This window comes from Prorops nasuta, unplaced genomic scaffold (genome assembly GCF_024137725.1).
Source record: "Prorops nasuta isolate Cenicafe-Biocafe unplaced genomic scaffold, Cenicafe_Pnas_1.2 PNAS00004, whole genome shotgun sequence".
Taxonomy (NCBI): Eukaryota; Metazoa; Arthropoda; class Insecta; order Hymenoptera; family Bethylidae; genus Prorops; species Prorops nasuta.
This window is the reverse complement of record NW_027116801.1, coordinates 8,246,991-8,274,646: the sequence shown is the minus strand read 5'-3', so window position 1 is coordinate 8,274,646 and position 27,656 is coordinate 8,246,991. Positions and strand designations below refer to the sequence as shown.

General features: G+C 43.7%; 1 protein-coding gene across 2 annotated transcripts in view; it reads right to left on the bottom strand.

Annotated features, from left to right (window-relative positions):
* Window positions 1-8,985: 8,985 nt before the first annotated feature.
* abd-A (abdominal A) overlaps window positions 8,986-27,656 on the bottom strand; it is a 29,991-nt gene continuing 11,320 nt past the window's right edge. The window contains exon 3 of one of the 2 annotated variants that reach the window (XM_066726287.1): window positions 8,986-16,694. In XM_066726287.1, coding sequence (XP_066582384.1) covers window positions 16,192-16,694 — 503 coding nt within the window. In that variant the 3' untranslated portion in view covers window positions 8,986-16,191. The remainder of the gene's footprint in view (window positions 16,695-27,656) is intronic. The other variant, XM_066726288.1, reaches the window with a different exon arrangement.

The window sequence follows — 27,656 nt, the reverse complement described above, 5'->3', positions numbered from 1 at the left end:
CTATAGCGAGGCAGTAAAGAAAATTTTATAGCACGTGTAGGTATAAACGTCGAGCAACCTGTCATACTTCTCTAACGGCCACTGTCTTATTTCATTCCAATACTCTATAGTATACTGCATGATGTAGATATATCAAACTTTATACTCTTGCCAATTCAATTCTATGTAGAATGTCCGTGCGGCGATATTTTCCCCCAGCAGTTGAATGGATACAACATAGTTTCGCTTACTCCAATGTTCATTTGCCGAAACTGGAAAGCTTGCCAACATTTAGCTCGTGTGTTTGACCGGGGTAATTGTATATCCACTCGAATGTTCCATCCACAAGCTTAGGGCATGCTTGCAGCATATCAGTGAATAACAAAATTGCGCAGAATTGCACAAAAGCAAGGAAAACTTTGGTGATAAAGTCCGCGTAAAAGTCAAGTTGACTCACCCAACTTTCTTGCACATCCACAGAAAAGACTTTCGAGGTTGCGTCCAATGCGTCGTTCTCGCGAGCAATCAATGAAGATTTAAGCAAATGACGCGTTGAAATCTATTTAAAAGCAAGTAAATCCCATTAGTCACGCTTAACTACAAAGCCTGATCAGCGCAATAAACATTTCTATGCAAAACTAATGTATTCAGCATGGCGCGGTCTTTGAAGAATAGAGTCAACAAAATCTTCCATCCTGCATTCGAAATTTTCCCATAAAATATCCCGATACACCGACAAATGCCTTCAATCAAAAGATCTCCATAACAACGTGTCAATCCGAAGAGAGAATGGTCTACACACAATCTGACACCTATACGGTGTTGCAAAGAAGATCAAGAATTTTTATATGAAAAATCTGCAGCATGGAGAGAGCTACGGTAATTCATCTACATGGTTAAATCTTACGACTTCTCGCAGAGTTTAGCGTTAACAGCAATTGGAAGGAATCAGAACAAAGCATACTTGGGCAATTTTGTTAAGTATGAATTAGGAATTGGTGACAAACTCGTTAGCTGGCACAAAAGGCTCTTAAAAGTGTAAAACGTGTTTACAGTTTGTAAATTTCTATGCGTGTTTCGGGGTATTAACTTTAACATACTTGTCGGTGCGTGCAATGTTGATGTTGATGTAGTTGCTTTACACATGTAACGCCGTGCAAAGGCCATAAATGATATCAACAAGTAGAAGCCTAAGTGCTATTATGGAACGTTCATTATGAGTATAAGCTATTATGCATTCGCACGTATATCATGGTACCACGCGTGTCTTCATATAATTAACTCTATCGTCTGTTTTAATAATTATGGGAAGCTATTTATGCACCGCTGCAATCTCTTGTGCCACGTAAAGCAGAAGCCTTAAATTCCACCAAGATTTTCCAGCAATCCAAAAACTTTCAGTTTATTCATTTCAACAGGCAGCCATATCCAGAGAGGAGCAGCTATTTTAATCATGACGTAACCATCGTGCAGCAGAATTTCCGCAGCTGAAATATTAGAGAGTAGAAAACTACGCGATGACCTTTCCGTCGCTCGCCGCGCGCCATCCAATTATTTCTCTTGGCCAAAATTGGAAGAGGCTGTGCGGATCAACGCTGCTTACAGCTCAATCTCACGAGCATTCGATTCTGGTCGTAGTAGCAGGACTAAGAGTGGTCCGGTTGATATATATATATATATATAAACTGAAAGAAGGGTACCTTTGTAATTGTTTAAATGGATTAAAAGCGAACGGTAAATATTTATGATACGTGAAACCGCATGAAATAAACATTGGCGCGCACTGTTATGGTTCCCAGAGGGAATGTACACTAATATACAGCTGTCAGCGCGAAGGTTCTTTGAGAATTCGCCGATCTGTCTTTTACAGTGCCATCGATATATCTCGATTGACGATTAACAGTCGTATACCAGCCGCTATAATAACGCATCGCGATAATTACCCAATACCGCTAATGAAGTTTAATTTCACAATTGCGCAGCTCTTAATCGAATATTCGCACGTGCACTTATTATCTAATTGCCCATATACGCGCTGCTACAGTATATCTCGTTTCTCGTCTACGAGAGGGACATGCCGTAAATTAGATTTTATATTTACAGATATCCCGATCGAGTCCTGACTGGCAATTAATTTTCTCCTGGAATATTTTCTCCTTTCGAGCAACGCGACGGCGGCCCGTGTGCCATGACGCAAAGACTTTTCATCTGGGAACGGTTAGGAAGCTCGCGTGCTATTTTTCACTGGTTTTTACGCTTTTACACCAGTGCTTTATTACTTCCGAGGTCGTGGAGAGTATCTGACGAATCTTAGAGATTTCTCGGACGCGCTGCAGAAGCAAATTGCAGAAAGAAAGAGCGGTACCGTTGCCCGCAGAGTTTGCGTCCCAGCGCGCGATAAGTGCTTCGCGACAAGAGAGGAGGAAAAAACTCACACAGCATTTCAGGCTCGTTGGCAAAAAAGCAACAGGGTTCTTTAAAATCAGCAATGGCTCCTTGTATCTCTTCAAGGGTGACACGATGCATTCCCAGATATATACTATGAGCAGCTAGCACTCGAGAAGGACGCGTATATACTTGTCGTACAAAATAGCTTAGCCACAAAACACAGGACGACTTTTAAAATCTGGCAATCCTCTCGGACTCTGAGAAAAATATCAGTCGACATAAATTTTCTCGCTATAGAGTCTGACAAGTTTTTCGTACTTTGAGAGAATTTCGGGGGATTTGGTGGAATTGTTTGGTCGGTACAAGCAGAGAGGAATTCTCTCGTTGGCGCAATGTGCTAATTTAGGAAGGGTCAGGCGAAACTCCGCGAGGTCTCGTTAGGCACAATCGAGCTTTTCATCTAACAGTGTCGAGACGAAAATTGCTAAAGAGAACGCCTAATGACGGACTGCCGGACAAATTATCAACTGCGACACACGAGCGTACCTCGATATTTTCACCACTCGCAGCTATTACCGGTATATAAGCTTTCCTACGCAAAACTGTCCACTGGCCGAATAATGGACGACAGCCACGCAGCTTACAATCTATTCTAGGAAAAAAAAAATTGCTATATTGGGTTTAACGGGAACGAACGTGTGTGCCTTCGAGCGTGGAAAAAGCTCGCCTGACGAGAAACCGGCGCACAATAGCGTTATCGGACCGGTGTTTTCCGCTCGAAGGCTCTTTCAGTCAAAAGAACAATCAACGTCTTTGAACATAACCTAAACTAGTAATTATTTCGAATAACATTGAGAAGAACCGCACAAAAATTTACACCTATTCCATTACACGATATACGTATATGCGTATATATGTATATGTATATAGTTCCCCGAAGCTAAATTTCTCATTCGGTCAGAATGAATTTGATTGGTGCGGGAGAAATTTTGGCATCGCGTCAATTCGCGAGAGTGTTTTCATTGGCGAATCCAGTCCGTATAGTTAGGAGACGAGTCGGGACCGCAGAGTTTGGACCGCGGCACGCGAGAAAATGGAAAATCAATATCCCGCATACTTGCACAGTATGATTTCGCGCAAACGGTTCGTTCGAGACTGAGAAGCTTCGTTTCAGGAAAGGTTTCTTTTTCGCTGGTGAAAGTAAGTCCCGGGACTTCCCTAAAAAGACCATCCTTCGCGGGAAAGAAAGCTGTCGCGGTCAAAGGCTTCTCTCCCGCAAGCCTGTTTCCTTAAAAAAGTGAAAATTTTTTACGACCTTTCGAAAAGTTCCGTCGACTTGGCCCGTACCGTTTGTTGCGGTAGGTTAAGCCGAGCCACCACGCGTATATACTCAGCTCCTATCAGATTTACACACTCTGCATCCTCCTTTATATACCGGCAAGACTCTCAATAACAATCATTAACGGTATACGCGAATCGCGAGAACAACTCGAATTACGCGTCGCGCGTATTGCAACGTTATTTCCATTCGGTCCACCTAAAAACGCGCGTTGGAAAAAATTCCAAGAGATTCCCCGTAAAAGACAATTGACTAAAATACGTTTAAAATATGTCTTTAAGTCACTAGGTATTGTATGGGTCTGTAAGGGGCAAGGATCTAAATTAATTTCACTAGATATATACATTATGCAAATAAGAACACGCATCGCTATAATATTTAATTTCCAAATCGCACGGGGATTTTAGCCCCAAGTAAATCCAGGAGCCGTTCGATAAAGGTGGACAATGTAAGGCGAGGTGGACTCGAGTATATATGGAAATGGAACGTAAGGAAAGTGAGCTTGATGGGAATTTAATCAGGTGAGCGGTGGTTCGTGGGCGAGGCGTCGCTTATTTCTGGCCAATTAAAGCAAACGCGTAAAATTGGATGGAGGATTGAGCCTGATGGAGGAAAGGAGAAGGAGGGGTGGGAGTAAGGGGGGCTTGTATTTCTTTGCTTAAAGAGGCGAGCGTACTCGAAGGTTAATTGACGAAATTTAGAGAGGCGCGCGTTTAGCGCTGAGAATACCAGCCAATCCCATTAGCCGATATATTTATAGCGGAGCAGTCGAAGAGGAGCATTAAAAGCTGCGATTTTCTGACTGAGGTAAATGGAACGGCGCCGATTTCAATGTTGCAGCAGGGAGTGAGAAAAGCAGGGAGAAAGAGAGAAAGAAGCGCGGATTTACATTATGCTGCGCGCGGAGGAGTGAAACACCATAAAGGCCAAAGAGATACGATCTCAATTAGCGAACAGCGAAAATAAGCTCGTGGACGAAATGTAACTACCACGATAAGCAGTAGACGACGTGTTCCACTTACTGCCACTAACTCTCCATTTGAATTATGGTCGCCTCACTGTTGAGTAATTCAATAGGCTGTACTCGGCTATTGGCGAACAGTACCTATATTGAAATCTTTACGGGAGACCGTAATCGTCCTGGGGCATGTATAACATTTACCAAACTCCCAATCTCTAAGAGCTGTAATACCTGTCTAATCGTGCTTGCCGAAAGAAACGAATCTCTCACTCCCCCCTCCACCCTCACTCTGTGTCCTTTTCATCCCACATGCCTATCAATGGCAATTGAGAGCTGCCCGCAGTCCTCCGCGTCACCAAAATGACGTCAATCATGGCGACTATATAATCATAAGTGGTATCGGTATAGTTGGTGAGAAAAGATTCCTCTCCTCTCGCTCTTTCTTGCAGCATCTTTCTTGTCACGGTTCGCTTCACCCACGAATGTATATAAGTGTGTATAGTGTATACGTGTGTGCTTATCTCCGTTGCTCGTAACATTACATTACGATCGTCGTTATCGCTTTCTCGCTCCTTTGAAACAAGTCAGCATACGCGTCGCCGAACCGGCAAATCACTCTTCCTCTTTCTTTTCTCTTGTGTGTGCATGTGTATACTTTTTTTTCACTAAACTTGCCTCCCCTCCTCCATCAATCCTTCTTGTATATTCCTCGAACGAGTCGAACGACGAGTACACCCGGAAGCCTGGCAGACGCTTCGATCCTGAAAATTCAACCGGTCTCTTACGCGCTCTCTTCTATTTTGTATTTCTCTTCAGTATCGCTTATGTCCTCCCCGTTAATTAAATTGCCAGTGCCTTTATTGCGCAATGCTCGTTACGCTCTATTATCGGCCTCACTGCCTTATTAATCTTCCGAGGAAACGCTTAGCTAACTGGAATCGGTTAATTATACTGGGGCTAATGGACTTGCCGGGTCTTGTACTGCAAATACTCGATTTTAATTAACGCCAGATATCGATTAATATGTAATTTTACTGTGGCTATATTGTAAAATGTTTCGCGTACAATATTTAGCTATGTAGATAGCAGCGAGAGAGAGAGAGAGAGATAGAAGAAAATTTTTCATTCTGGATAAATCTGCGATGTTGCGTTGTATGCATCTGTTTGGTATTCTCTTTTGGAGAAGGGGGGAGAGGGGGGCTATAAGGAAGAAAAAGAAAGGGCGTAGCTGGCAAGGAATTATTAGATCAGCAAATAAATTTATTGGCCCGATAGACGGGGGAGGGGTCCGTTCTGTTGGTCGATTCGCAGCACGTCTTACTCCCCCGGGAACCGGGAAGCTTTTTTCCTACTGGTTGGCTCCTTAGGAAAGGGAACGAGCTCGTGTATAACTCAACGCCAGACGTTGGTAACCCTAACCTCGAGGAATTAGCATTCTCCGAGCGTCCGATGGAGAATGCCAATGGCGTTTCTTCCACGGGAACAGCGAGGACCCTCCGGGATGTCAGGACAAAGCAGGACGAGTTTCGCAAACCGGGATCCGCAGCTTTCGTTCCTCCTCGCAGCTGATTCTTACGATTACCATGGAGAATAAGATTCTGCGGATCGACAAAGTCCTGTTCGAGACTTTTAATGTCGCGAACACGCCCTACCAAAACCGTTTTCTGATTCGTCACGTCCATGTAGGACCCACGACTATACTCCCTGCTCCTAAGACTTTCCACAAACACAGTTCCGAACAATTATCACACTCACCCCATGCCACGTCGGTGGAAAAAGAGAGAAATTCTATTATATCGATTATTAATTTAGCAACGTGAAAATATCTCTAATAGAATTATATGCAATAATCGATTTTTCATGGACCTTTGAGTTTGGATATAAGTTCGTTGCAAAGGAGCTAGCCAATCTATGGGATATACACTTAACGTGACTCAGATATAATAATTGAGAATACGAAATTATGTCGACCGATAGCAGTAGTACGTGGGGTAGCCACTCTATTCCAGCTACCGTCAGCAATTGGAATAAACGTATGCAAGGATAATGAGCGGTTTTCAACGCTCCACTGCCAGATTACATCGTGAAGGCTTGGCAGATTTATGTCAAATGTTTTCCTACGGATAAATGCTCTCCTACCCGATCCCTCCGATATTCGCTTTACTCGTAAACCTCTAATTGTTCTATTTTTCGAGCATTCCAATTCGTTTCTTCGAAGCAGAAAGCTAATTTCACGTAACCACGCATCTCTCGTCCGAATGATGTTCTACGGAAAACTATTTCTTTCTATTATCGATCTCTTTTTTCTGTTTTATTTTTTCTCCCTTTTTTCTTTCTTCTCTTAGAGAAGTGCTTTGATAATTTTCGAATTTTTAAGCGAGCGTTGCAGAAAATCGGTAGGTAAGGCTGATTAACGGGACGAGTTAAGTGCGTGCTGATGATACCGGGCCTATCTGGCTGGGAAAGGAAGCCAGTTTGCGGCACGCTTCCCTCGTGACGTCACTCATTGAAATTGGTCGAAATTACTGCCAAGGTCCTCGAGAAATGGCGGCGTGCCATACACGATCGACTTTGCAACGATGTACAGGGCCACTCGCCATTACGACCACCCATCATGACAGCAATACGAGGTTATAATTTCGTGTTTACGTTATTACCTGCTCGCCGGAGTAGGTACCAGATCCCCCCCCCCCCCCCACCCCCCTCCAACTTTTTACCAATAATCGGCCAATAGTTTGGAGATTTACACACAGGCTACCTGTACGTGAAAATTTATTTCAGCTCGTCAATCGTGGACTCAACGCCAGATAAACAAGTTGCTCATAGGTCAATTAATTATTGGCATGTTAATCTTGGATTATAGAAAATATGCGAGAAATTGTAATGAGAATTTATCGGATTGCTCGCCACTTTATTTCATCATTCCTTTTTCCACATTGCTACTGGTATAGGTACACGGATCGGGATAATGAAAGGTATCGGTTTAAATGCACGCGTGTAACGTAGAAACACTCGGGAAAGAGAAAGGTAAAGGTATTATAAAACAACGCATTGGCAACTTATAGGTACGTAGAGGAGAAAAATTATTATATCCCATTGGAAGGTCCCTCGCTCCCGAATAGGACACGTTAGATCACCGATTAAAGATTGAACGATTGAAATGAAATTCATTAGATTTTCAGTACGCAGTGGTAAATCAATCCCGGGACGCGAGTGCTTAACGATCGAACGAAAACAAAAACATTTACACGCAATTATGGGCCTTTACGAGTCTTTCATCGCTACAGCACTCGGAGTCGTAAATTTCGCGAGCTGGCGCTTCACGTTGCACGTAACATTTTACACTGTAATTTTACGGCAGTTTCCATGCTGTTTCTGTCCGTCTCCTCAACCCCTCTCTCGCTCCATCACTCTCTTACAACGACTTCAAAACTCGAGGAGAAAGCCGCCACGTCGAGTAGATCTTATTTTCAGTGCGGACCTATACCGATGAAATTTGTCGTTCCATCAAACTTATCCAGGGATCGAAGTTGCAAATTGCCAAGTTTTTTCGATTAATTCTATAATATATATATATATATATATATATATATATAAGACTTTTTCTCTAATCAACACCAAGAGCTCGATGAATTAATAAAACTGGGACGTTATGGGGTTGTTGCAAATTGTTATAGGGTTGTTGGTTGTTTTTTGGAGGGTAATGAGGGGGGGGGGGCGTTTACGACGTGCTCGATGTGAAATCAGTCAAAGTTGAAGAGAAAAAGGTAAGCTTTTCACGGAATAAGAGAAGGATGGTGTATATATAATGGAAGGGAATGGATGTAGGGATTGTACAAGGCGAATGGGTGAGCGCAGGAGGTCGGAAGCCAACCTGGGGGACCATGGCGCATAAACCGATACGGTTATTCCGAAATATCTGCAGCCATACGCGACCACTCGATGCTTCCATTTCAATGTCCCGTCCCTTGGAGCGTAAAAGTGGCGAAAATGCGACGCATCAAGGGCACGAAAAAAATAGGGGTAGCTTTCTCCAAGTGATCCGGAAAGCTACGTGCCAATCCCAGGAGAGAGACTCCTCGTAAAAAATGAGACAATTGCTGCATGGCTATACGTGTAATATGATATACGAGCGTCTCTCTCCTGAGAAAATCATCCCTTCGTCTAAATATTGATGTAATAATTTTGTATTTTTTCGCCATTCGAGCGCAATAACATGTATATATACATAAATATATATACGATGTATAATTTCGCTTCTTTCGTTCAATGGAATCAGGGATAAGTGTCGCAAAAAGTGAGAGAAGAAAAGTACAGGTTTTAATTTACTATTATATGTTTTTATTTCGTTTGTATATCATAGATATAGCTTATGAGTATAATTCTACATCAAGTTTCGAAAATGGATACATTTACATTCATTGTCAATGGATTACTTCCTCGCCACCGTCCTCGTCGTTCATTTCGTCTTTCTTCGTGGTATAATACTAATATCTTTAATAGTCAGTAGACATGAGACTCCATTACTTTGTTACTTTATTACTTAACGTGGTAGGTAGGTAGGTATTGAAGGACAGCTACGCTCTCTTATCGTTATAGGTTTACATTAATAAGGTATCATCCATCATTACGTAAGATCCGCAGGTTGCTGATAACCGTGTTAATTAACTGTCCCTTTAGGAGCTGCACTCGCTGGGCATGTTAAACGTTACGTACTGTTAATATTTACATCGAGATTTCCAAAGTAACACACGGCTCGTTGAAGTTGTGGTACAGCAAGAAAATACGTGAGGGCTTTTAAGTTTGTCACTGTCTCGTGACGGTAGCGTGCGCTAGAAATTCCTTCCGACGTTCTTCCCCTATATTCGGCGAGCTCGCGCGAAAATCAAAAATGCTTCTCCATTTCTCTCACACTCTCTCTTTTATTCGTTTACCAATTATCCTTTCCCTCCTCCTCCTCCTCCTCCTCCTCCTATATCTCTGTCACCATCCCTTTCCTATTTTTGCCTTTACACGGAGTAAACGAAGCCCTTTCCGGAAGCATTCCACGCCATTTTTCGTTACAAAAGTTATAAAAAAGTCGTCTAGCATACTTCGGACTTAATGAACGCCTTAAGTAGAAAATTCATAAGTAAGATACGACTATTTTTCCTAGGCAAATGGGGAACAAAACGCGCGTGAAAAAACTATCAACGATGAAATCTCTGATCTATCGATCGGCATGATCACACGGTACGCGATAGCTAAAACACAAACGCGATAATTCAGCACTGGCGATTATCGCGGCGAACAACTAAGAATCTTAAAACGTGGCCGCCTTGGTGCGAATGTGCGAAGGATACCAAGTTGCGAATACGTAGGACTATTAAGATTCGTTAAAGGACAGCTGCCATGAGAAAGATGCACTCGGAGCTTGGGCCTAGCTAGACGACCTAACCACTTCCGGAACCAGACACCGACGAGCTGCCTCGTTATCTCCAATAAAACACGAATTATCACACGCGAAATCCCCTCTCCGATCAGCAAGAATCGCCAAAAAAGATCCTATCATATAAATCACAAAATCTGACGAACTGTGCTTTTCGACATAGATTTCCCTTAATTAGTCTTAAAGAGCGTCTAGTCTGGTTCCGATTCTGCGGTGCTTGTTTTTCGACTCGGATTTATATTATAGAAAGAAAAGGGACGACGAAACAGAAAAGTGAAAAATAGATAAGAGAAATAATAAAAAAAGTTTTGATCGCGAGAAGAAGGAAAACTCGGAAATAAGTATTTTACAACCAGTCGATTGGAGAGAGACAAGACTGTTCCGGGCCCCTTCTGATGTAGCAAGAGAAAGAAGGCAAAGTTAATTTGGTTGAAATTCGATCATGGGATCTCGCGAGTGGATGGAAAATCAAAGAAATGGCACGTAACAGAATCATCGTCCTCCAAGTTTCGCAATATTTAAAATTCTATATAATAACATACTCGAAACGGTACAAACGTTAAGCGATAGTCACACTACACTATTATTTATAAAAAAATCAATCAGTACCTCTCTCGTTTCACATTAACAAAAACAAATATACGAAAAAAATACGTAAAATAAACAGTTCATAAATAAACAATGACATCTATAGGTAAAGAAAATATAACAAACAATTTCAACTCGATCCTGCGTTCCGCGAGACGGATTCGGCTACCTAACTGGTATAATATTTTAATCGTATGGATTAAGCCTAATTTAATTTCGTTAATTCAGCTCTTACATAGTAGCGACACCACTCACAGATTTTTTTCTTTTCACGCTCGAATCTCTCTTCTGGCTTTTCTTTTTGTGCTTGTTCAGTCCGCACACGGTCACATGCGCGCATTCACACTAATGAAAACTCCAACAAACCTTCTCTCTCTCTCTCTCGCTCTATCACTCACACACACACACGCGCGCATACAGCCACATACATACTACACGCAGCAACGCGTTGATGCATACATACGTAAGCACAATCCGCACGAATGGCAAACATACACGCACACATATTCGGAAAGAAATACAGGAGTACAATGGTAAGAAACACGATTGTACGATCACACTAAAAAAAAAAACATCTTAGTCATTTATTCTGTATAGAGTCGTGTGCGTGAAACATTCGCTCCCTAATTTCTACGCCATTTAGCAATGCTTGAGCCACACTTTAGTGTTCATTAGAAACTTCCTAATTCGGATTGGAGGAGTCGCAAGGAGAATCAACAAACTCTCCGCCAGGTCGTTTCTTCTTTCCTCTAATTCGCATTTGCAAATCCTGCTTTACACAGGACTTGGCCTGATTTACGCGAGTTTGGCAAGTCGGGCAAGTTGTACTACTAACATATCGTATTTTAATAACTAGCTAGTCGGTATATTCTCAATTCAATATAATACATCTACGATAATGGTAAGTTTAGAACGAGTAAACATGGGATGGGAGAGTTTGGACGTGGAGAAGGATGATTTGGATTGGGATGAGTGTGTGTGTATATGTAGTGGGAAAGAGGAGGGAGGGGGTGAGGGGGGGGGGGGGATAAGCGTTATGAACGATACATGATATGATTACGCGTGTCAATTATTTTGGAGTAATAATCTAAATGGGCTTTTTCTTCGCCGAAGTTTTAGAGACAAGAGAGAAAGCTTTTTCTTCCTACGTGGACGGCGCCCGCTCACTTAATTCTAAAAGCTTCCCTCACCCTAAAGCTCTCGCGCGCTTACTGTCGTTTAGTAATAATTAGACTCAGACTGGGACGCCGTTGAACGAAACGCAATTGCAATAACGAATGGTCGTCTAAAAGTAAAACAACAAACTTTTCCGGACCACGGTTTTACCATGGGATAAAGATAACACGAACAACAAAATAGAAACAATGAAAAACAAAAATGCTAAACTTAATAGAACACTGGGAATTTCTCGCAAAGTACGATGCGTTATTAAGCGCTAAAGTGCATTTCTCGCGTCCCATTCTGTGATTACCGAGCTTCTTTCTCTAATTGAATGCGCGTACTCGGTGAAAATTTTCACTCTCCCATTCAGCTGCACTAGCGTTACGACTTAATATCATATTTATATTTATATATTATAATAAGTAGAAACTAACACGGCCGCTCAGAAGTCTCTACACATGTCTCTGTACAAATTCTCGTCTACTAATTGTAATAATAATTACGCGTTACGTATATCTCTAGTTTGTCGGACGTATCGGCGCCGCCACTGCAGAACTCGCGCTCATTAATTATTAACGATACGCAATATAACATCAAAACGTAACTAGCAATAATAATAATAATAATTAGTATCATATATAATATAATAATTAATAATGATAATAATAAAATTAATAATAATTAATATTAATAATTAATAATAATAATAATATTAATATAATCACCATTAATAGTAAATAGTTTCATATGTAAAGCTTTCTACAAATAGATACAACTTTCTCTCGTGATCGAATCTCCTATTTAACGTTTTGTGTTCTTTCTCTCTTTCTCGGTCTCTTTATTTCTCATGTTCTCTCTCTCACTTACGTATACGTTTCAAACGCGATCACACTTGCTTCGACGCTTCGACACAGAACAACCAAAATATCCTCAAACTCACAAGTCGAATTTTCCTCCTCCGCGTCAATTTCTTGTCTCGACTCCCGATCGATAGCCGTGATCGGCCAGGCCCGATATACAATTACACATACGCGACGAGACTATTTGTGTGTTAATGCGTGTCTCCGTTCATGCATTGATAGCGAAGATGTTCGACAGATCGGAAAATTCTATTGGCTCGATCGCTCTAACGTGAATTAGCTTACTGGTACATCGACGAGGAGGAGTTTTCAGTTTGCTTGATTATGTGCAGCAATCGTCATGTGCTGTTTTTCTTCCTTTCGCTACACAAAGTATTTATAAATATCGTTAGGGTTTAATTAGCATTATTGTTTTTAGGTACTTCGCTATGTGGGACATAATACGTGAGTACATCATGTGCGGACTCGCATACGCAGCTTAATTATTAATATACGTATGGATAGTAATTATTTATAATAATTAGGTTATTAACAGTATAGAATGTTATATGAGTACGACTTTATTTTTATCTAGATGCGCTTTGCCTTGGGACGTCTGTAGTTGCTTGTCGGATTACAATTTTTTCATATATTCTCCTTTTTTTTTTAAATCTCTCATTCTCTCTCTCTCTCTTTCTTTCTTATTTTTGTTAATTAACAATGCTCCTTTTTTTTACGTAAATTACATACGTAATCTAATCATGCAATAGCTTAGTTTTCTAATCTTTTTTCTTAGAGCATGGTAAAACAGGTTTTTGTCTCTCTTTCCTCATATATCTTTTCTGGTTTATGTATATAATATACTTACTATTTTTAATATACATATATTTATGTATATTTTCTCATATATATAATATATTTATTTATTTATTTATATATTGTGTACATTATAAATTTACGTCGTTCTATTATTAGACGTTTCATACCGTGGACACTGAGGCAGTTGGAAAATATCTCTTTTTCCATATTACGTATATATGTTTTGTTTATTCTTTAGAGTCCTCGTGATGACGGAGCGTCGAGATTTTGAGCAAAAACATTTGTTAGCCTTGAATTTCACCGATTGTTTCTTGTCATTGGGGACTTGCGCGAAAAAATATCGTAAATGCTAGACGAGCGTCAGAGCCCAGGTATGAATCGCGTTGATTTTCGGGAGAGAAAAAAATAATAGATAAAAATTTTTGTATCATCCGAAATGAGACTCTTCATTCTTCTTTTGCTTTTTATCTCTTTTGACGAATTCTAAGCAAGTAATACCAACAAGTGGCTTCTATAACTAGGGAAAGGTCTACCCTGACACCAAATTACGTATTTAATGTACTAAGAGTTGAGATACTCTTCCGGTGATTTTTTCTCTGAACGCCTTGCGAGTGTACCATATATGTGTCGTTAGGAAAATCTTTTTCTCTCTTTCTCCCTCGCTCTCACTTTATCTCTCTCTCTCTCTCTCTCTCTCTCTCTCTCTCTCTCTCTCTCTCTCTCTCTCTCACTCCCCTTTAACTCGATTCGAGAACAAAACCAAGTTTGCTCATACAAACGAAAACCGAACAAATACATGAAGAAACAACAAACAAGATAACCGAGAACAAATAACGAAATCGGATTTTTCACTTTTTTTAAAGAACGATAAGAAAACACGCAATAGCGAGTGTAATATAGAAACAAAACTCAACGTTAAAGACAAAAATCAATCTTGAGAAAGAATAACGTAACCATGACTCTTATCTAAAGGCGTAAAAAAGATTCGTGTAACAAAGGAGAAGCGTTTTTCGCCGAAATCACCTGAAAGTCTGGTAGAAAAATCTTTCGATCACTCGAACTAGGAAAATCGCGGATCCGTTAAGTACGCGTCGTTAATTTATTGCTTTGCTCGAAACTGACGTTGGAGTTGGCAAAGAATGCGAGCTAGATTGACGGTCGCTTTGTAGATACTCGGGAGCGAAGCTGGAAGGAAAACAAAAGAAAAACTCGATGCACAAATTTTGACTGGTAAAAAAGAAAGCGGGGTGGACAGTCGCACGATTAAAAAAATAAACTTTCCGCCTGGTCGCCGTGTAAATCACTGGGTCATCGAGCGTCGATGTAAAACAATCATAGTCCATTGCGGAGTGTGTGACCTTATCAAGGTCATCGGGGGTACGCTAAAGAAAAGAAAAATGATCGTTCGGTAATATGGCTGCAATCGACGCGATTCCTGCACGGAGTGTTTTAGTCGCAATCTTACATCGGTTATCTGGATGAAAAATATTCGAGGTATCCGATGAGTCCTTTGTCGTTCGAGAGATAGTTCGTTGTTCCAGGAACGGGAATCCAATGTCCAATCGCAGTCTTCGCGTCACTAGTAACGATCGATTCCTCGTTTGCTCGGCATCGTTAAACGTTCTGCCCTGGGAATCGTCGATCCTATCGAGCAGAGTTCTCTCTCGTTTCGTTGAACCGACAGTCTCCTTCTTCGTGGCCAATTCCGAGAGAGCCTGGATTATCCTCGAGCACCGTACCATTCGTCCAGTTAATCCCTGTGATAACTCCCAACACCAGAATACCCTACGAATTATTGCGACAGCGGATTATTCACGATTCTTCCGTTGAAATCGTAGCTTCGTCCAGGTGAGTTCGGATAATTCTGATCATGGGAAAGCGTCGATGCCACGGCGTTCGTTTCTCTCTCTATCTCTCTCTTTCTCTCTCGCTGGCCTCTCTTACCGAATGAGAACCATCGTATACGTGGATTTTCTGATTCGCGAAACGTCTATGAGATCCATCGGGGCTCGAAGCTTGGCTCAAGGATGCTGCAATTTTCGCACAATCGGGCTTGACTCCTCCGGCTCGACCTTGGATCAATGGCTTCTTCCGTCGAAGCGCGTCCTTGTTTCTCTTCACCCCTCCACCCCTCCTCACCACACTAACGAATCACGACAGTCTCTTCTCGCGATCTCGGAGTATGTCGGCCAAGTGGCTCTGGTCCAGCGTTAAAAGCGCCTCTTTACGAAAAACCGTGTGTTATCCAGTCCCGCGGGAAATCCAGCGAGTCTCGCTGCGAGAGCGCCGTAGAGCCCCCGTTAAAAAGAAAATACACATACGCTCTAAGAATCAGTCGAAGGCCGGAATGTCCTTGAGGGGATTCTCCGGGCCAAGTAAGTACGCGGTCGAGGGCTCCTCCTACGCGCCTCCAGTACGTGTGGCAAAGAGAGGACGAAGAGGTCGAAGGTGAGATGCGGTCGTCAAGGTCACCGGTGCAGATAATCTGCCTCTAGCTTGCAATGACTTGAAATCTCCTCTCTCCCTACCTCTCTCTCTCTCTCTCTCTCTCTCTCTATGTTTCTCCAGTTACTGCTTGATCTTGGATGGACCTTGAAGAGTTCGCTGACGGGATGACGTTACCGTTGGTCTCTGCATGACTGGGTTGAGCGCAGCTTTAAAAGAAGGGGAGCCGCCTCAGCAAGGTCTCCTATGTCGGCACCTTACTGACCGCCTTCAGAAGGTCGCTCTGCGTCTTGTCGAGGCCGCCCACGTGATGCTGCTGCTGCTGTTGCTGCTGCTGCTGCTGATGCATAGCGGCGTTCTGCTGCTCCTGCTGCATCTTCGCCTGCTTTTCCGCCTGCTGCTTCTTCATCATGTCCTGCTCCTCCCTCTCCCGTCTCGCCTGCTCGTTGATCTCCTTCACCGCCCTCAGCTCCTTCTTCAGCTTCATCCGCCGATTCTGGAACCAAATCTTGATCTGCCGCTCCGTCAGGCACAGCGCATGCGCGATCTCGATGCGACGCCGCCTCGTCAGGTAATGGTTGAAGTGGAACTCCTTCTCCAGCTCGAGGGTCTGGAAGCGGGTGTAGGTTTGCCGGCCACGACGCCTCGGGCACCCGTTCGGACCTGGAAACGTCGAAACGTGGAGGTTCAGACAGGTCTGATGCCGTTCATCGAGATAGGTTTGCTGATATTCGTGCAGCTTCCTGTCTGGACAAGCAACAGGGATTTATCGTAAGTCTCGTGTTAGTCTTTTCCACCTTGCAATGTGTGAAAATGACGCGTAGCAACGTGATACTATACCGCGCCTTCCTCTCACCCTCTATATTTTAATAGAATATCCCTTACACGCGGCCCAATATCTCTGCCGATGTTACCTTTAATGCAAAACCTTTCAGCACAAGTTAATATCGTATATTCTTTCTTTTCTCCACTTTTTCCATTAGTCGTTTTATTTTAGCCCAGCGTTACGTGTATTCCACATTTCTCACAACGATTATTTCCGCTCGGTTGTCTCGCAGCCCTTTTTTCCTTACCTAACTGACCCGCACACTTCGCTCATCGGGTCACAAATCTTAACTCTCTCCCTGCTTTCTCTTGCGTAAAAAATGCTACGGATGGTCAGTTTATTGCAGGGGTTGAAAAAGGAGTGTAAAAAAGGAAAGTTGCTCAATGCTGTCAGGAAAAGTCAGTCATTGTGGAACCCTTTCAGGGAGAGCATCCCCCACCCCCCCTCCCTACCTCGTCCAGACTGACTTTCTCCGGAGGAGCAGTCATAGTCGGAGTCGTAAAGGGGGCTGTAGTGAATTTTTTATGGTGTTTGGGTAGTTATCGAAATGCAGGTTCGTAACCAGGTAAAAAGTCAGAAGCAGGTACGTACCTGCGCGAGAGCAAGTACGCTATTGCCGGTCTATATATCGTAAAGCCCGGGCGGTCCCGGAGTGCCGTGAAAAATATCAATTCATTGGATCTTGCCTCTCGATTATTGAATAGGCCGAAATTTATCTGGCATTTATGCTAAAGCTTTTATCGAATGAAGCCATTTGGGCGTGCGGCGGGGAAGCCCATCTACATATTTCTACATTGCAATATTAAAGTTCAATGCTCAATTCCTCACGATCTATTTTGACGCTACCTTGAAAATAATCTTGTCGCGTTTCATCGTCCAGGGGAGAGAATGCAAGTTTATCTCGTAGATTGCCGGTAGAACCGGTTGCCTTCCAGTCGGAGAGCACCACTAATATCATCATTTCCAACGCCAAACTCTCAGCGGCCATTCTATCCCTCCAGGAGAAAACTAGCCTTCGCAACCATAGAGGACAATCAAAAATGCAATTGCTCGTCAAACCGATCAAATATATCAACGATATCTTGCATCGCGAGTAACCGCGCGCATCCAACTACTTTTTTCCTCTCTTAAATAATCTTTGAGAAACATGCTACATGATATTTCGAGAGATCGATACGTGAGGAAAATGACGTGTCATTTTCGAGAAGACATAAATTTTAAATGATAATGGAATTTCTGAGTATAGCGAGCGAAGTCTATTCAACGGATAGTCGAGCCAGGCGACACACTGGCGACTCCGTGACAGACATATATACGCCGGAGAACCACCGGCAACATTTTTCCCGCACTCCTACACCGAAATAAACCAACTTTCATATCTCTATATATCTACGGTTCTCCTCGTGACACAATAATTACCCCGATTTTAGAAATACGCCAATCTCGTCTCTCATTGAATTTTCTCCTCTTGTACTACGCATTTAGAAATGGCCCATTATGCAAAATTATTCAGGTACATGGCTAGCGGTACCGGATTCTGCCAGAGATATGCAATCTACTTTTCCCACCTACGTGAATATTTTTCTGTCCAGATCGGGATCGCGACTCTTTGAAGTTGGCCGACCAAAGTGAACGCGCAAACAGCCGACGAAAGCCATCAGCGGGGATTATCATCCAAACGAAATTTCCTACAAATTTATCGTTTCGCAAATAACATCAGATATATAATACATATACATATATATAAGTCCATCGCGCTTAGCCAATCGATTCTCGCAAACCGAGCATTTCTCTCGGTGGGATCTGAAAAACGAGGAGAATTTTTTTGCCGAGGAATTTGACAAGATGCGACCGATGGAGCATTAACGTTTCATGAAAACGCGCGGTCGACGAATTTCGGCGTCTGGTGCATGCAATGGAGATGGAATTTAAAATGTCCGATAACGAAGCTCGCGCGCGTTGAAATTTGACGAAAGGATGAGTCACGTATGAGCTAGGACGGACGGAGAAGGGATGAAGATGGCTCTTCCGTGAAATGGGTTTCTTTGACTTACGGGAGAGACTTGCACGTGTCGATGCAGACCAAGTCATCAAGTAGGTATCGTTCAGTGTCGAGCAGAAAATTCCTGGAGAATGCAGAGAATGCTGATATTGAATTCAGCATGGCCGTTCTCGGCAGTCGGGTCCAGGTTGGGTGGGTTGCCACACGAACGTAAGCGGACCGGGAGATCGACTTGTGTACGTGTGTATATATATATATACATATATATATACAGCTACAGCTTCGACTGCGCTCTCCACACAGAGGTCTCCGCACACACACACAGACAAAAGGTGGATCGCGTGTAGACGAGAATTTCATGGTTTCTATCGTCGTAGTTTTCCGTGTGTGTTGGAGGGTGGTGTGCGAGTTTGCTGGCGCTGGATCGGTGGAGAGGGGTGAGGAGGGTCCGCGGAGGGTGGGCCACGGTTTCCTAGGCAACCGGAGGGGAACCATTTCATCCTGCTGACGGCGTATCAGGCAGGGCAGCCAGCAACCTTCGCTGCATCCCGTTCGTTTCCCTTTACCCGGCCTTCCGACGCTCGCTGATCTGCGGACACCGGCTGCGAACCTGATTGCGCGCCCATAAATACGCCTGTCTATTTTGGATCCCCGCGCGCTTATGCTGCCTTCTTTCTCGCCAAGAAATATACTCTAATACCTCCTACGATCAATAATCATAAATTAAACTCCCTACGAGCTACGAATAAAACCAATTGCACTCTTCCCATATCTGCTTTGCCAATTAAATATTCCACTATGAAATTGCTTCTTTCACCAATAATATTCTAATTAAATTCAACTTATAGCATTGGAATTCTTTGGAGAATATCTACCCCGTTACATTTGCTCTCTCGCTCTCTCTATCTCTTTATCTCTCTATCTCGCGTACTCTCTCATTAGTGGGATAAAATGTTATTCAGCCTCGTTCCTGGCTACATTTGTTGCAGAGAGAGAGAGAGAGAGAGAGAGAGAGAGAGAGAGAGAGAGAGGGGTGGCCTAAGTTTAGGGTGTTTTTCTCGGTAAGTGGGAGAAGGACTCTAATTTCGTGCACTCGGCGCGCGTAGGTGTTCTTGCTAATTAGCGCAACGTCGTGAGTGATTTAACGGACGAGGAGTTATGGCTGACACTGGCGGTCCTCAAGAACGAGGGTGGCTTTGGAGGGCCTGCGCCTAATTGCAGCCGTATATTAAGTTTAATATCTGCTTTTGGTCGCCGGAACTTGGCAGAAGTAGGCGCGGCCGATATTGGGGAACTTTGTTGTTCAATTCCCTTTTCCACCCCCGGAAGCTTGCACCGCCCCACCCTTTCCACAGAGCAGTCGCGATAAATCGACCGTATACCAACCGGCCCCCGTTCTTCTCCTCTCCTCCTTTCCCCCCCCCCTTCCCCCTCTGGCTCACCCCTTCTTTCCATTTTTAACCACTCCTCGCTATATAGGAAGGATACCGAGCCCTCTCTAACCGCCGACGCTCCCCATTCCCTACAGAGCGTAAGAAATTATTTTACAGGTCTCTCTCACTGAGACACTGGGATTTTTCGAGTTGCGAGAACAAGCGAGGGCGTTGAGAGACTGGGGAATCGTGAAAAGTGGGATGAGAATGGAAATTTGATGGATCATACGTGATGCTTGGTGGCTGCTGCTCGAATAAAAGGGAGGGGTGTCGGGGAGAGAATTGTAAGCTAATATATATATACATATATATGCTATATATAAAGTAAGGTTATTAACGCGCATTGGTTTGAACTGGCGTGATATACGCAGGGATATTGGGAAAGTTTCCTGGGTACGTGACGCCCTAGCTGAGCTACCTCATCGACTTCCTCGTCCAGGCAACTCATCTACCATACTCCCTCCCCCTACTCCCTCCTCATCCCATACCCTATTCCTACTCTTCTTCTCTTCCTCGTTTCCCTCGTGGCACCCGGAGGAGCGATAAATCGCTTTCACGAGGGTTAATGTCAGACTCAGCTTCGCCAACGACGCTCACCCCCCTCCCCTCCCTCTCCTCCCTACGAGGATGCTCCACTTCTACACCACGCCGTCTCTCGCCATTTTATACTCTTCTACATCCACCTACCGATCATTCGTACGCGATTCGCTCGTGGAATTCTCCTGCTATGCCAGCCAAGGACACAGCGACTAATTAACGGGGCATCCGGGTCACGAATTTTCATAACTACGACTGTATATATCGCCATGATTATACGGGTAATTGTGGGATGCTACGATAATTTCATCTCGTTTCGAAAGGAGTAGTCGGAGAGTTGTATACGCGTGATTTTAGAAAAGATTTATAAACTGCCGAATGTTTTAGAAGTGGGCGTGCGTCTGGCCGGGATTTTCAGGGAGAAAAATTGGATCTCGTTTTGAGTGAAGCTGTGCAGGAACGCAGCGATGACGTTGGTGAAACTGTGAGTGGATTTTGGGAATGGTTTGGGAGAGGAGTGGCAGTGATTTCAAGTGGACTGGACAGTCATTCGTTTGGAGTCAAGCGGAATAGCCGCAATGCCAGCAATGGGGCCAGGTCATCGTAAATCTCGAGAAGCAATTAAATGTCAAGCGCGCGCCTCCATACGATTTTCGCTTCTTCCTACCAAACGCATTGCGCTTGAAAACAATAAGGCCGCTTTAATCCATCGTAAACCCGCGATACTCTACTTTCTCATTCTTTTTCATTTTTTCTCCAACTTTTTATTCATAACCAATCTTCGAAAAAAGAGCTCGATTCAATTGCAGCAGGAGGATCGTGACTGTCTTTTGAAAGTACCGCGTGGAATTCTCCTCGTCCAGTTGCGGAGTTTCAGCATCGAATTCTTGGCGATCGGCTTTTTTCACCGAGCAAATCGATATAATTGGATAACGAGAAGCGCGCGTTACTTGAAAGTTTCCCAGCCATTGGGCGAGGTACGCAATTATTTCCCAGCGATGCGAGAGTAAATCTTTCACTTTATTCGATCTCGGGACAAAAAAGCACAGAATTCGTTTATTAATTGTAAACCTTGCGACAAAAGAAGAGGGTATTGATTCGATCGGAAAAAATTTACTGGAGATGGAGCGTACGAGGGGAATTTGTCCAAGGGACGCAAACAGCGAATAATTTTGGTAAATTAGAAATTCTCCTACTCGTCTAATTACGGCGGAATATTTTTACAACGAACGTGGAATAAAATGATTCAATCGAGCCTCGCTGATAGTTGAATTGTACTTGGAGGCATCTTATTTGAATGGCCGGGTATAGATATAATCTCGGCCCCTTTCGTGTACCGGTTACAATAATTACCTGCGAACAGCACTGGGCATAAAATTATCATTAATGAATTTCTCCGTGTAATATCGAGTACGCTCCGACTTGTTCGTTAAGAATCTGGGATACCGCAAATTTTCACTTCTCCTCCCTGGTACACGCTGCAAAACTCTAAGTGATTTTCTCTCGAAGCAACTATCGCCGTGGATTCTTTGTAGGAGCGACCGTTATTAAGGCAGGCTACAGCAAGAGCTAGATGCAAGTAGAAAAATGTGTGTGTGGGATTGAGTTTAATGAAATTAATGAATTAATTTGTAAAGTTGTGGATCGATGGGAATTAATAAAGGACTGGAGCTAGGGATGAAGATTGGATTAATTTGACGGGAAGGGTGGATGAGTTTTTCCAGAGGCTTTTCCAGAGGGATAAATTTCCATTAAGACTCGTGTGCGAGTATAGCTAATCGGATCGGCGGAATCCCCGTGACAGCATTGGCGTAGTGGTAAGTCGGTGACGGGGGTAAGTTGGGTCCTCGCTTTCTCGGGCGCGGGAGGTTCGTGGAAATAAAGAATCGTGACGTTAATTTCTCGGAGGGTATCCGGTCACGGACCAATCAAACCGGACTGCCGTCAGCCTGAGTTACGCCCTAGCTCCGCTAGATATACCTGGGGTATATAAAAGCAACGAGGCAAAAAACGTGCGAGGATTAGCCATATAAATCGCGCGAAGCTAAAATTGCCACGGAGTGGATGAGAGTTATCGTGAACATTTTTCCTTCTCTCTTTTCCCATTGGTCACTCGGAATCGGCTCTCGGGCTCTCCCTCCCTCCAACTTCCAACCGCACACACCTTTGGCCCCCGAGCGAATGTCTGCATTTTTCACCAGCTCGAGATTTTATTCGCTCGCAGCGCCACGAAATTAAGTCGTTTTGAGATATTTACGAGTGAATCCGGCCCTCGAAACTTGGTCCCTGGCCCTTTTTCGCCAAGGGTTGAGACTCTTCCTGCCACAAACCACCCTCCAACACCCCCAAACTTCTACGATTAGCCCAACAAAACTCTCCGTTAATTTTAATCGACCATTCTCCATGCGATATTAATTTTTACGATCCGGTTTACTCTCATTTTATAATCCAACGGCTTGTTTATTTCTCGTAACGTTGTTTATTATACCGCGTAGCAGGTGGTTCGCTTTTTTCTTGCGAAATTTACACAGGAATTCGATAATTAATCCTCGCTTCGAGACCATATTATATTTCTATCCACTCGTGTTGGTCAAAACTACTAGAGACGCTTAGATGCAAGGTTGAATTTAATTAGGAGTTGCAGAATTCGGTTAATTAAGCGAAGCTTCGTGGAATTTCTGGAATTAACGAGAGTTGAGCAATTGATACGGTAGTTCTGATGGGAATCGGTTGATGAATTATTTTAGCTCCGATTTTCACAACCTTTCTCGCGCTGCTCGAAGCGAGAAAATTATTTCAACCATCTAGATAAACGCATGGTGAAAACAGCCAGTTGATTAATGCTCCTAATGAATTCAGGAATGGAACAAACAAGGTGCCATATTTGTGGAGGTAGATGTTGGGTAGGGGTAAGGATTTAGACGAAGTAGGTGTGCCTTCTAAAACAGGCCCGGAGTCAACGGATGAGACACCGACAGCATCTGCTCCCCCACTCCAAATATTTTCCAAACAGACATGGCGCGTAAACCGACTCTCTCCTATTCTTACACCAAAATTTTCCCTAAAAACAAATCAACTCTCGTACATCTATATATACATATATATATTATAATTACGTATATTATATAGCCACAATCAGCTATCCGACAAAAAGAATCTTACGATATATCCGGACAACTGGAAACAACAGAATTTTTTTGAGAGTAAAATAGACCCTGGGAAGTAGTTAATGAAACATAACGGTCGGCAATTTTCCTAAATTTGCAAAGTTCCGGTGAAAGGAATTTAGATAGAAAAAACTTTAGATTACCTCGCGTCTAATAAAGTTGGAAGCAAAAACGTTTAAGCGGACTCGATGAACTTGGGTATATCCTTCTTTTTCTACTTTTATCTCTGTGCGATATCGAAGGAGCTTATCAGCATCGATAATTAACATTTTAAGATTCGCCTCGAAACTTGATTAATAAAATCGATGGAATTTAAATTTATCGAATATCTCTACGGTCCTGATCAGCGTGAATTATAATGTAAAAAGAATTTAAAGACGTGATTTACTGGAGTATATTGGTATGGTATATATATATATATATATATATAGAATCGGTGGGATCACACGGACGAGCACAGAGAGACGCTGTAAGAAGGTGGAAACACGAAGAAGCTCGGGCAAAGCGTCCATCACGCCTGGCAATAGACTTAAATCCTGATTGGTTGGACAGCTCATTGGAGAGTAGTGTGCGTGGCGCGGTGTGTGCAGAGCGTAGATATGTATTGGAATATATACGAGGATGCGTCGTTCGTATATACATATATACCGAGCTGGTAATAAAGGATTCCGACAAGGATGGATGGTGAGAGGGGTCTCCATTGTTCCCTGCGGAGCCCAAACGCCATCCATAAGGGTGCCTCCCATTATCTGCCGTGTATCTGCCTCCCAACACTCGCAGCCACACCGACGCATCAATACACTCTCCGGCAACAGCCAGCGAGATGGCGCGGTGCCTTTCACGGTGTGCGGAATCGTATCTACATGGCTGTGCTCTGCAGCTATTTCTCGCAATAAGAGCTCTAATCTCCCACGAAATTGTAAAGCCGGGAGTGAAATTTATAAGAAGGGTCCGGCACGAGGCCTCCGCTGTATCCCCCCTCCCTTCTCTCTTCCCTCCTCTCTTTCTCTCTATCTCTTCAGAACTGCCTCGCACTGGCCGTATACCCTCTCCTGCGATATGGTTTCTTGACAAAAAAAAAAGAGAAAAGAGAAAAACAGACTAAGAAGAACCCACGAATCACCGAGCTTGCTCGATCTGTTTCGTTACGTAGGTGGATTGGAAAAAAAAATATTGTCGAAGATTACTGCAGCTTAGAAGGTCCTTGGAAGGAACTGGATGCCCTCGTTTTTGTCTCAGGATCAAATCGAGACCCGATGGCTGCGTCGTTAATGGATCTCGTCGAAAATTCACTTTAGCACTGTCAAGGTCAATTGAATCACTGGACTCTCCGATTGAGAATTCCACGCGTGAGCTGTTGGAACACCGCGTTGAGAATACAATACGGTTAAGGATGATGGTCGCGTAAATATAATTAAATGTCCGTGAACGAGGTGTAAACGTCATTGCTCGGAATGTAAAAGCTATCGACCGCACGTGCATAGAAGGGAATCCCAAATCATTGGCCCATAAATGTTGTAATCCCGCGTATAAAAATCTGTCCGCTGCATAATACACATATGCCTGCAGTATTAGTTACGAGCAGGGAACTTGAAAGGTCCTTGTTAAAAGGCCGGCGTTAATGATTATCGATGGAGGAATTGTTCCATGGCGATAATCTTTTTATAGGACACCATATTGGTATCCGAGAGAATCTTTGTGTCGTTGTTGAGAAGGGGGGCGAGAGAGAATCAAAAATAAACCACTCGGCATGGCGCCAGCACTAAAATACGCGTAATCTCGTATAGCGAGGCACGCGAAGCGGGACGGATTAAAATTTAATTTTGCAATAAGGAATGACGTATTAGAAGGCTGTTGGCAAACATCTGACACGACTGGAGGGCGTGTTACCCTCGAGTGGGAAGGGCTCAGCCCCAGCAGGTCGAGTCATCATCCCATGCAGCCCTAAGACTCTAATTACTCCTAGCCACCCCCTGCGCCCCCGCTCACTCTCTCTCTCTCTCTCTCTCCGCTAACCCCATATTTTCAACTCCACCCTCTAACCCCCCATCCCACCTCTTCTACGTCATTACATGCAAATGCTACGGTGTCTCTTTCCGCTAATAAAAGTCGTAGCCGTGCAATTTAGAACATCCGACGTAGAACTAGCATGGCATGGCATGGCTTCCGAAGGATACCGCGAGACACGCTCCGGGTAAGTTGGACTCGTGGATTATTACTCATTAGTTGGAATTTAATCGTCTACAGGATTTTATATTACCCGCAGAACCGTTCCTGTCATTATTCAAATTGCACGTAAGTCTTTAACGAGCCTCTCTACTCCTTTCCTCGTGGAAAATCGAGTACCCTAGCTGCATATAATTTTCAAACGATTTATTTTTCAGTCGACGAGGAACGAGAGGAGGACCAGCTTTTCCAGTTTGGTTCGTGAAAATGGGGATCGCGAGGGTATTTTAGCATCGGAGCGAAATAAAAGGGGGTTTCGAAGGGAATAATTTGCTGGATAAGATCTTTTCAAGGGGGGGGGGGGAGGGATGAGAGAGAGTAAAGTATCGTGATGGCGAGAAACGTTGGGACACCACATAATGTTTAATCAGAGCACGTTGCGGCTTTACGATATTAGTCCGAGGTACGCACCCTCGGTTTCCGGCTTCCCCAGCCAAAAGTGGAGGGGAGGAGAGGGATGTCCTGGGGACACTCGAGACTTCGCAGAAGGCGTCTGGTTCTGGTTCGAGCAAGAAATACCCCCCTCCGGCTACATTACACATGCGGGACCCTCCTGGTAGGTACATATTGACCGAGCCATTACCTCTCCATCAAATCGCACCCACCCAACGCGATATTCTTATGGTCGTCTTAAAAAAAAAAAAAAAAAAAAAAAAAAATGTCGCTTCCATGCATAAAAATGCCCGTCCTCGGCCTAACCCAGATTCCAACGACTCTTTTATCCTCCCGGATTGTGCCAGGAATATCATCATCGATACACCACAAAGGTTTCTCAACGGCAAATCTGGACGATGTATTTTTGTAACACGATGGAATATATTGATCTCTTCTAGTCGGAGGGTCTAACGAACCAGTGACCCAATTCGATCGGTCTCATCTCAATGTGACCAATATTCATACGACAATCCCTGCAGCTCTTTCTCTCAATGATATATAAAAGGTCTTTCGGGTTCATCGTGGCTGATGCCACACGTAATGGCTCCATTGAGCTCAAGGAGAACGCCTAGCCGGAGAATTCCTCCTTATCTGACTACCAGAAACCAAATGGCAGAGAATTCTCCCTTTCTACCTCTTCTCCGGCCATCGAGATCGATTCTTCGACGGACGCGAAAGGTAGCATTATGATGAGGGCGAACGTGAAAAATCGGAGGTTGATAAAGTTCTCAGGGGTAAGTACAGGCGGCACGTATGGGGCAAGAAGAGTTTACCAGGCAAACATACACACATATAATAAAAGACGTAAGATAGAAGAACTCCCTTGGTAGCCGTTCCCCTCCCCTTCGCGCTTTGACTCTGCGTTCGAGGGAAGGTTAGCGTTCGTTGGCGCGGCGCGCCATGCGGACAAAGAAGTCGCCACACGCATGCGCACACCTTCCTCTGGTAACGATTCTAACCCCCCGTTATAACTTCGCACCCCCGCCATCCCCTCCAACCTCGTAGCAACCTGCACAGCCAGCAACTCCAGCCAACCTAACCGCTACCAAACCGGCTCAATGTGGGTGTTTGCTCACTACCACC